General features: G+C 36.8%; 1 protein-coding gene across 1 annotated transcript in view; it reads left to right on the plus strand.

Annotated features, from left to right (window-relative positions):
* LOC107690485 (FTS and Hook-interacting protein homolog) overlaps positions 1 to 11,377 on the plus strand; it is a 29,971-nt gene that overhangs the window by 2,804 nt on the left and 15,790 nt on the right. Inside the window, exons 2-4 of the mRNA XM_016488842.1 lie at positions 8,059 to 8,521; positions 8,891 to 9,029; positions 9,142 to 9,404. Coding sequence (XP_016344328.1) covers positions 8,393 to 8,521; positions 8,891 to 9,029; positions 9,142 to 9,404 — 531 coding nt within the window. The 5' untranslated portion in view covers positions 8,059 to 8,392. The remainder of the gene's footprint in view (positions 1 to 8,058; positions 8,522 to 8,890; positions 9,030 to 9,141; positions 9,405 to 11,377) is intronic.

Genomic DNA, 11,377 nt, shown 5'->3' on the forward strand with positions numbered 1-11,377 from the left:
TGTTCTAATTAAATTAAAAGTAAAATAGCCTACACAAATAACATTTAGACTGTGTTTCTGATTAAATAAAGCAGTTATTGATGTCATAAAATAATGAGTATATTTAAAGGTCAGAAGCTATAGCTTACATGAAAAAAAATCACAAACATGACACTTGTAAATTAAATAATTTATTTATTTTAATATATATATATATATGCTGATTTATTCATTAATGTGTAATATGTTTTATTTTGTAAACAAATTATAAGCTCTAAAAGATTTTCAGAATTTTTACAACTCTTGCTTTAGACCATCTACAAATGTTAAATCTTAAAATAAAATGTTAAGGTACCTTCATTGTTTATTTAATTCTAACAAATAAGTTCTTGTTAAAACTAACCAAAATTAAAAATATTTTGCTTATAATTTCTGCACAGGAGAGACTTGGTGTTGTTTCCAAACAAAAGGAAATATATCAGTATCGGTATTGGATTAAAGAGAAGAACTGTAATCTTATTAACCCCTTTTCTTTTTACTTAGTGGTAGCAGCACAGATCCGTAACCATTATGTTTCCTCCACCTCATCAGCTGAAAGAATGCACTGATGTGATGCCAGTAATTACACTTGCACGTTTACCTGCTCCTGATCTGCTAACCTACCATTAAGACTTTACCTGTGAGCTGCCAAGACAGACACCTGGCTAATGATTAATTGACCGTAAGAAAGAGAGAGAGAGCCCTCTCGATTTGCTTCTCTATCTCTCTCTTTTTCTATCCACCCCTTTTTCCCTTCTGTCACATTCTCAGACAGCCTTGCACTATAATATAGGTCAACATGCAAAGCCATTGCTATAACAATTTTGTAATTGATTTGGCAGCAGTGTGTTTTATATAAAAAATTGCTACAAAATTTGTATCTCTAGATTTATACTTTGTTATATGAGCAAATACTGTATTTTCCAGAATGTCACTTTTTTTTTATTTAAAATGTGCTGCACCTTATGTTTTAAAGCAATGTTTATAATGTAATAATGTGAATCATGTAAAACGTGCGCAGAACACACATTTGCATTTGTGCCGAATGAGAGAGTTATGCGGGCCCAAATTTATTTGTATATGGCACATCTCGCACACGCGATAGTTTCAGTTTCACTTTAAATACATTTGTTTAGGCTTGGCATTAACAAGTATTGTTAATAATGAATGCCACTTTAATTTATTTTTGTTTTATATTGATATCTTTCATTCCTGTTCTGTACTGAATATTTTTAATTTAAAGGATTTGTTGTGGAGTGAGGGGGAGTAATATACATTTATAGTGTTTGTAATGTAAATGCTTTTGTGTACCGGTATTTTAGATTATTTCTGAATTTAATAATAACATGTGATTTATATACACCAATGCAACTTATTGTTTTTTTTGTTTTTGTTTTTTTCTGTCAACAATACAGTTTTGACCTGGTGCAACTTATAGTCAGGTGCAACTTATTTTCCAGAAAATACAGTAGTCACTATAATACTGTTTCACAGAAATTTTGGTAAATGCTTAATTTACTGACATCTCATGTTGAAATGTTTTTTTTAATTATTTAAGTTGGTATATTTAAGTTGATTTAAAATGTTCAAGCTATTTTTTCACAGCCTCAGCCCTTAAACATTGCATTTTAAGTAGGGCTGCACGATAAATCGCATGCGATATTTAATTCGCATCTTGTCAGTAAAGCCGCAACTTTACAGACAAGCGTCAAGTTATATTCTATTTCATGATGTTCTGCGCATCTAGCTGTTTTTGAATGCAAGAACATGTATGAATTGATGGCATGACTGATCCGGTCAGCCAAGGGAAGGCCTGAACCTCCCTTCTTACTGTTGAGTCCTGGTGTTTATGAGTCAGAGTAAGTGGTACGCATTTGCATTAATGACTTATGAGTGCATGTATATGCACATGATGCAGGTGTCTCCTCTACGTGTCCTTACTGCTTGGGAGATGATCTTTTGGTTCAGCATGATTGTCCTCCTCACATATATTGATATATTGAATATATTGATTCTTACAGTTACTTCTACAAAGCAATTTCTGAAACACTTTGCATGTGCCTGTGGTGAGTCACAACTGTTTGTATTTGTTAATGTTTTAAAAGACATAGATGTGAATCTTGATATGCCAGCAGTGTGCATCTCTGGTGTTTGTGGTTGCACGGTCGATAAAGAAATCACAGTGAAACACAAGGAGCTGACTGTTCTCCCTGGGGCATTAAGCAGTCAGTAAGCGGGCAGAGCTGACTGACTCTGAACTGCTCAGATAATCTCCGCTGTTTAGTCCCATTACGGCACCACTAGTTGTGTTATTCTGGAATGTTGTAGCCAGCAAAGCATTTGTAAAACCTTTACAAAATTACTGACCTCAGAGTGGAAACTTGTAGGTGAACTGTCTTTGTGAGTTACCAAAAATTGATCTTGGGATTTGTGAAGCAGGTGAGTTACAATGTCAATAAAGTAAGACTAGGACGAAGCACACAATTATTCTTTGCATTGGTGTGGCACCTAATATTAATTATAGGTGATAATCATGCTATCTGCAGGGGTTCTGTAGGTCTTAAAAAGCCTTAATTCACCCTTCTACAAAAATTAAGGTCTTAAGTTTAGCAAAAAGTGTTAAACTCAAAGAAAAAAAATGTATATCTTCCTCAGTATTTTTGTTTTGTTTCCAATACAAATATCTGAACATCCTTAAAACAAGACACATTTACTTGAGATGAAAACTGAACATATGAAGTCTTGTTTTCTGAGAAAACGTAATGGACATCTGTTGGAAGTTGTATTTTTAAACTTTGAAGCATTGCTAATACAAGATATTTACAATTTACATTTAGAGACCATATTAATGTATTGTGTTCAATTTAATTTATTCCTGAAATTTTCTTTACTTGGTCCTAAAATGATCTTTAAAAGTCTTAAATGTACCTTCATAACCCATGCAGAAACCCTGTTTCTGAAACCTTCTGATTGTGAAATATTCTTGAGCATAAAGGCTGAGTGTCTTTTTTGTTGATACTAGGGATGCACCGATATGGAAATTTGGCCGATACCGATGATTCTTTATTTTTGACAAAAAAGTTCTCATCATTAAAAGCCACATCCCAAACACTTCAACATAAGCAGCCTAGTTTGAACGGTGTACGTTTTAAAAATAATTTTACTCTCCCATTACCAAATGTCATAAAGTCTTACAAATAAATAAAATAATGCATAAATAATGCAAACAAGTCACTGGACATCATTACATGTGTAAAGAATCAAAATGAATGTGCCATAGATCAATAAAACGGAATAGCCACTGCACGGACAATAATTAAATGATTTTAATTACTAAACCATATTGTTGATGAAAATAATAAGAGAAAAATAAAAGTGGTTGTTATTATTAATAATGTATCAATGATTTTGAAAAAGTAACAAATTAAGAATGTGTGATCCTGTTGTGGATGCGCTCTTCCCATAACAACGCACTGAAACACGGCAACTAAACCCAAAGAATTCATAACGTTTTATTATAATAATGTTCTCATTAGAATGTTATTGTCAGGAGATCATCGCAATCACTCACGTCAGCACAGTCACCTCCTCCAACACACACCAGATCCCAATCACCCGAGTTCTGATCACCTGCATCACCAATTAAGCCCGTTATATCTTCTCACTCCACTCAGCATTCCAGTGTCCGGTCTACCGTTCACTACCTGAAAATTGCCAGACTCATTACAAGCTTTACTAACTGTTGTTTCCTTACCTCCAGAAGTACATTCAGTCTCCGCTCTTCTGATTCTCCTCAGCCCCGGTTCATCTCCAGGATTCCTACTACTATCACACCCGGATTACCAAGAAGCTAAGATCCCCAGAACTCTCTCATATCTCTCTTGCTCACCTGCCTTTGATCCTAACCAGCACCACATTGACAATAAACCCCTCTGTTTACCTGAACTCCTCTTGTCTCTTGCCTGTGTGTGACAGTTATATACACGAACAATATTACAACGTACAATTGCACAAAAGGCTGCTTTAAGATATCGGCCAAATTTTCTTATCGGGCCGATACCGATAACAGAAAAAAATTAGGATTTATCGGCCGATACCGATATGGTGGCCGATATATCGTGCATCCCTAGTTGATACTATAGAACTTACTACTGCAAAGAACATTTTTAACCTAAATTTTACATTATTATGGACTATAAATGTCATGGTACTGTTGTTTTTGCATATGCCTACAGGTTCAGCAATTGCCTACTGCAATTCAGTTGTATTGTGCTGAATATAATATGTGCGTGTGTTGATGATTAGGCCTGTCGCGATAGTCAATATATCGACTTATCGCACGATATATGGTAATGAGCACGGTCATTTTTGGTGCCGTGATATATTGCGACTGATCATTTTTTATATTTAAAATAATGATTATATAAATTTTTACATAAAAATGAATGTCACCAACATTTTAGTCAATCGCGCTGCCTCTGTCATCTCATCTGCTCACTGTGGCGGAGGCGGGGCTCAGGCAGCGTCTCCCCACGCGCACACAGAGCAGAGGTGAAGAGAAGGCGTAAACCCATAGATTTCCATAGATAACCATAGAAGATTTCCCCTATTAGCCAAGTTAGCACAAAAATACATGAGCATTTGTGCAACAAGCACTAGCTCAGAAAGAATGTTTAGCACAGCTGGTAACATTTGTTACCCAGAAAGAACCTGCCTTAAGCCCCACAAGGTAAACATGTTGGTGTTCCTTTCTCGGAATCTGCCTAAAAATAAAAAATGGATCTGGTAGCAGATATGGCCTGTTGCGGCATATGTGCCTCTGTGTGAGACACTTTTAAAAATCTAAACTGACTTTGTTAAACATGTTAATTTGTTTTGTTCTAGTTCTTGTTACCTTGCACTTTTTTGTTAACAAAGGTGTATTTATTATTTATTTGTTTTATTTATTTAGCATATATTTTTTCACATTCCGATTCCAATGTCTAAATATTCTTAAGAATAAAATGTTCTTTGAAAGAGTGTACTTGCATTATTATGCTATTGTCATACTGTCATTATATAATCAGTGGCATAAAATGGTCTTAAAATGACAATAATATGATTTATGGCAATTAATTTTGGTGCAATATATCGCACAACAAAAAGTAGTTATCGTGACAGCCCTATTGATAACATAGTCATTGTAGCTGTCACACAGTATGATTTGGCAGTGACGTAACTAGTGAGTGATTGACTTAAGCAATAACTACAAGGGAGAGAGACAGAGTATTGGAGGAATAGTGGTCAGCTGGGCTGTGTACACTCTGAAAGACACTAAACTAATTAAAGGAGAATCTATGCCAAGCTATCATGCCACCTCTTTGCTGGCTAGAAACTGTAAGTAGATGTTCTTTGACTTGGTCTGGAACATTGAACCCTGCTGTAGTTGAATTTGCCTGTGAGTCATAGCGTCCAATCTACAGTACCAAGAAGCCTTTGTATCCCCTTGAGTTTGTGACACATGGTTACTTCCTTGAACAGGGGCCCTTCCTTAAGAGACAGCCTCTATAGCATTATGTCATTGGAATTGTGAACTGTCTTTCTTGGGATGAGGGAGTTCTCATAGGGAAGGAAGCCTTACTTCTTGTCACAGTCAAAGAAGGTTTTAGTGAATGGCAGGGTGGAGTGTCTGTATGCATTCATTGCTTCCTCGAAAATGGCTTTTGAATTTGTTTGAAATTTTTTGACCCATTTCTCTTGAGTCTTTTTTTTTTATTATTTGTCCTGCCTTGTTTTTTGTACTGAAATTAAAGTCTCAAAAGAATACTAAGATAATATGAAGTGTCACTGGTTTTGATAATAACATAAGAAGTGTTGTTGCATTAGTTAAGACCACAGGGAAAGTTGTGAGAGTGTGTAACATCACTGGAAATCTGTTGATACAAATGTTGTTTGCAGGTAGGTTTTCAGAAATGCCAGAGAGCCAGCTGAATGCATAGATGAATATACAGTAGGCTACCACTTGCAGTATTTATTGTTGCGAGTGTCTTCGCCTGTTGTGTTATGGGTGCAATTGTTTCACCAGACACCATATTGATTAGATGGAGAATCTGATACAGAGATGTACTAGTGTGCTGAATTCTACTAGTGTGCTTTATTTATGACTAAACCTTTCATTTATTTTTGTTTTCAAGCATTAATTCTTTATCTCAGGCAGCTATGCTAACACATTTTGGTTAGGAGCACTTTCAAGCTCACTGGTCCTTTACTGGTGATGTTTTTTGATATGGAAGTCCCACTAAGGTGAAGCTAAGGACAGGAGACCTTTCTGTGTGGAGTTTGCATGTTCTCCCTGTGTCTGCGTGGGTTTACGCCGGGTGCTCCGGTTTCCTCCCACAGCCCAAAGACATGCAGGTTAGGTTAATTGAAACCTCTAAAATTGTCCCCAGACGTGTGTGTAAAGACAAGACTTGTGTATGGATCGATTTGTGTATGGATTAACTGGTTCTCGCCATGAATACAGCCATAGATGCTGGATTGGCGTTAAGAAAGAAATAAACAAACAAACAACTAAGGTGAAGCTTTTGCTCGTGAATAAGTACATTTCCCCAGTAGCCCAAACATAATAAATGAAGGCAGACGTTAAATGGGCATTAATCAAATGATGAATCCTATTATTGGGAATCCTTGAGTTATGAATATTTATTCAATTACTTGACCGACTCCTCTAGGAAGTTTACCAAGCAACATCTGCATGACTCATTTAATATTCACACACTGTACCATAATTTTGCTTCGGACTTATTTTGAATAAAATATCTGAAATAAAAGCCATTTAAATTAAAGTAAGAATTTATGCTACAGTGCAAAAGTTTGGGGTCTGTACATGTTTTAAATGTTTTTGAAGGACATCATTCATGCTCACCAAAGCTACATATATTTGATAAAGAATACAGTAAAAACAGAAATATTGTGAAATGTTATTTTAATTTAAAATTACTATTTTTTTTATAGTATATTTAAAAATGTAATTTATTCCTGTGATGGCAAAGCTGAATTTTCAGCATCCTTGACTCCAGTCCCTGTCACTTTTGATCAGTTAAATGCATCCTTGCCAGGAAAAAAAACTTGCTCACCCCAAACCTTTGAACAGTAGTGTATATATTAAGGGATGTCTAATGTTATTTCATGCATTCTGACTTATTTACACTGCTTCTCATGCTAAACATGACCAAAGTCTCAAAAAACGAGATGGACATATGATGGAGTATTTCTGTGCCAAATACACTCCTTCAGGGTTCGTATAAGTTTCGGAAAGTTTTTTTTTTTTTGAGTATGGCCCTGTATGACATCATAAATGGCAGAATTCCTTTTATGGGCACTATTCCAGGAAGAACGTGTGCACACATCAACTAAAACGAGAGCAAGAGCACGTCCATCAATGTGCTTCATTCGGGTTATGGAAGTCGCACTACACAAGTCTTGCTCGAGAAGGATTTTGTTTTTGACCACAAAATCAACAGTCACCAAAAAAGTGTGATTTTCGTTGTGAGGGAAAGATGACCTTGTTCAGCTTCACAAAGAACCCAGCGTTAAGGGAATTATTTATGTCGATGTTACAGCTTGCAGACGATCGTTACGCAAAAGCTTTGCATGCTTGTGACTCTTTAGCTCTGCCCACGGCACGCCTCCAGGAGCATGACTGTTTTCGGAGAGAAGTGGTACAGCTGTATTTTTCTTTTATAAATCTGATAAAACTAAAGACTCTTTGGAGATATGAAGGATGCAATACTACTGTATAGGTATTCAAGATTAACATGAGATTGACAGAAACTGCATGTGTTATGTCCCCTTTAATCATATTTACATGCATGTTAAGCGATTCTCAAAATAGTTGCAGCCCTAATGGAATATTTATTTATTTATTTATTTTTTTGTGCCTTGCCGTTTTGATCTCCCTCAGAAACTAACCTTTATACTGACTGGATGTACTGTTTTGGTTTTTACCTGCAGGTGTGAATGTGTCATCAATGACCTCTCGCTCTCTTTCTGCCCCTGCAGGTGTGTGTGGAGGAGTCTATGTATCGGTATGGCGTATAGTGCCGACAGCAAACTGGATGACAGGGAGTGCAGACAAGCCTCACATGCTCACACACTGATCACTGGTGTACAGTGACTGTTGCTGCAGACATCAGCAGGATTCCATCCTTTCTATGATTTTACCTCTTATTTCTTCAAGCTGGACTCTTCATTTCTTGATTTTTGGACGCCTTTTGTGAGCCGCCCTTCCCCCCTTCCCCTTTTCCCTTTTCTATCCCTCTCCACACTTCTCTTCCCTCTCTCCCCCCTTATTCTTTGACCTTTTGATCAAATTTGGATCAGCCTGTGCACTAAGATGAGTTGGCTGAGTCGTTTAAATCCAAGGGGTCCAGGCACTCGGACCGGTCGACATGCAGCCCCATCCAGCCCATGCACTGCTGACCCCGAGACTTGTCTTATGGTGTTTGAAAACCACTGGAGACAGGTGAGACACAGCATAGGCTTATTTTCCCTTATACTAATTGTGCAAAAAAACTCCTTAGTACAACTAATTTCAATTTGTGCACTGGCTATAAATTATCACTGTATGCAGCATTGAAAGAAATGGTTGCCTTTTATTTCGCATTTTTTGGTAATGTGTTCTGAAAATTATTGGTATTAATGCATAGTAATTGTTGTTTTATTCACATAAAACATGAGCATATAAAGCATATATGCACATCTACAGGTTTTCCTCATTAGTGTACATCAGTGCTCTCTTATTTGGATTGCTTTCCACTACATCACTATAGACACATGTTCCTCTTTGACCTTACCACAAATAGAATTTAACTGTTCCTTCCCTCTTTGTCAGGTGTCAGGGGTGTTGAAACTGAGAGAGTCTTCAGTGGGTGGTTATGCTGATGATCTCACTGCAGTTCGCAATCACACAGATCAGATGCTGTGCCTGCTAGCTGAAGAGAGACCAGCAGGGGGAGACATTGAATCACCAGGTTAAAACACTCTCTTGTGAGCTTGATGGAGCATACATTTATACTGTTTCAGAGTTTAGCGTAATAGATGAGAGGCTGTTTTATGTGACAGTGGATTGTGAAATGTCTGCAGCAATGGGTCCTATTCTGGAGATGGTGGTGGCAGAGAACATCCTGGATGAGTTGATACAGTGGCATGTGTGCCGTGGTCTGGAACCAGACAGCCAGCTAGAGCTGTTGAAATTGTTTGAGATGCTGATCGGACAGTCACATCAGCCCCTGCTCCTGCACAGTGCAGTGCTACAACCGCTCCTAAACCTGCTGGGAGCATGTGTGGATCCCCAGCTGGGCTGCCCTCCTGCCCTAGAGTCCAGCCTCGTACTGCTGCTAAATCAGGTGATTGACAGGCAGACGCTGACACCTGTTTGAACCATTTATTGTTAGTCATGACCAGGCCTGCACAGAACCTGCCCTGCAGATTTCTACAGAATTCAGACTTGTCATTTGCACATTTTCCTATATTTAAATTAATTCAGCAGAATTTTGCAGATTACAATCATTGAACCGGACTTTATTCCTGAGTTCCATTAGTTCCAGAGAAAACATAGCTGGAACAACATTCATGACAACTAATAAAATGTTAGAGTTGAGCTTAGAACTGGGTTAGGGGCTTGTACACCATTAAAACCTACCATATCCCTGTAATTTAAGGGTTAGTTTATTGTTAAGTTTTGGGTTGGGGCAGGGGTCGGCAACCCGCGGCTCTCTCACCCTTCCGCTGTGGCTCCCTGTAGCATATAGAATACGCTTTTAATAAAACCTAATCTGCCTTATTCTGTGATAAAAATGGAAAAAGTGTTTATAGTACATAAACCAATCATAATCATTAAATTGTCATTAGGAAAATATATATCAAAAATATTATAGAATACAAATTATTGGATATTGTCCAGCAGTGTATTTATTTCTTAGCCAATTAAAAGTAAGAGGTAAGGAAAGTTTTTATTTTTTATTTTTTTTATTGCCCTGTAACATAACTGAATATAAAACTTTAGCTATATGCTGTGTTATCTTCATTTTAGGGATCAAATAGGTTGTGGCTCCACGTGAATTTTATTCGGTGGGAAAGGGGCCAAAATGGCTCTTTTGATGTTGAAGGTTGCAGACATAGGGGTCGACCGATATGTGTTTTTCAGGGCCGATACCGATTATTACAGACCAAGTAGACCGATAACCGATATTTTGAACCGATATATATATGTGTGGTGTAAAAATGAAAATTAATGTCAAAATTAAGAATAACAAGGGCTCTGACAAAAACTGCCTTCACTGGTGTTGGTTGTACTTCTTACTCTTGTCTTCTTCCGTGCATCCATCTACAATAAGGGTAATATAAAGAGAGAGAGTTAAAAGTGGGGCCACTGTATGCTTCATGATTAAGCCTGTGAATACTGTACTACAGCTAAACAGCTTGGGGAAATGTAAGTATTTGGCTTCAATAATTTACATGTTAGAAATGTATGTGTAATGGCATAACCTCTCATAATTCTTTTCTGATGACTAAATCATAACCTACAAGAGGTGACTGTTCAATTCATCATCTAATGCACATCAATTGATTAACTTAAAAAAGCACAATGTATATAAGTGTAAATAATTTAATTGTAGAATTGTAGTCTACTCCATTGTAGAAGTTGTTAAGAAGACCGCAACTATTTTAATGAAGCTATAACACTAATAGCCTATTTTAGGCAAACTTGGTTCAAAAGCCTATTGAAATCAATCTCAAGTCTCAATTTTTGTCATCCTAATCTTAGCCTACGTGACAGTATCTTAATCTTGGCCTATGTGACAGTAATTTCCATTAGTTTTAATTTACAGTGCAGTGCAAATGAAGGCATAAAACATTTTATTTCAATTATCTTTTAATCAAATGAGAGTTAAACTCTATTTTTGGCAAACAAAAGGGGTTTACTATTAAAATTAAAACATGGAAGAAATAACGTATTGTGTGATTATTCTTTTAAACAAAAGTTGTAATTGTTGTAGTAGTAGTAGCTAAACCAAACTTTTATTTTGACGGGTTGCCATGAGGACCTTTTAAGTTTGTGTAGCCTATGTATATGATATGACGATAGTTTTACTCAAATGCTCATGAAGTAACTCTCAGAGCAGTTCTGGGGATGTTGTTCATGTATTTATGTCCTATTAAGTGAGAAGGCAGATGCTGAAATCACCGCGAGCATTATGCGCGCTTCAGTATGTGTGTAGTAAACAAAACCGCGTGACATTCATTCAGACCATAGACTATGATTCAGACAGACACAGAACATGCAGGATTTATATTTAAATAGCCTTTTTGAAGCTTA

This window comes from Sinocyclocheilus anshuiensis, unplaced genomic scaffold, assembly GCF_001515605.1.
Source record: "Sinocyclocheilus anshuiensis isolate Anshui unplaced genomic scaffold, SAMN03320099.WGS_v1.1 scaffold2512, whole genome shotgun sequence".
NCBI lineage: Eukaryota > Metazoa > Chordata > Actinopteri > Cypriniformes > Cyprinidae > Sinocyclocheilus > Sinocyclocheilus anshuiensis.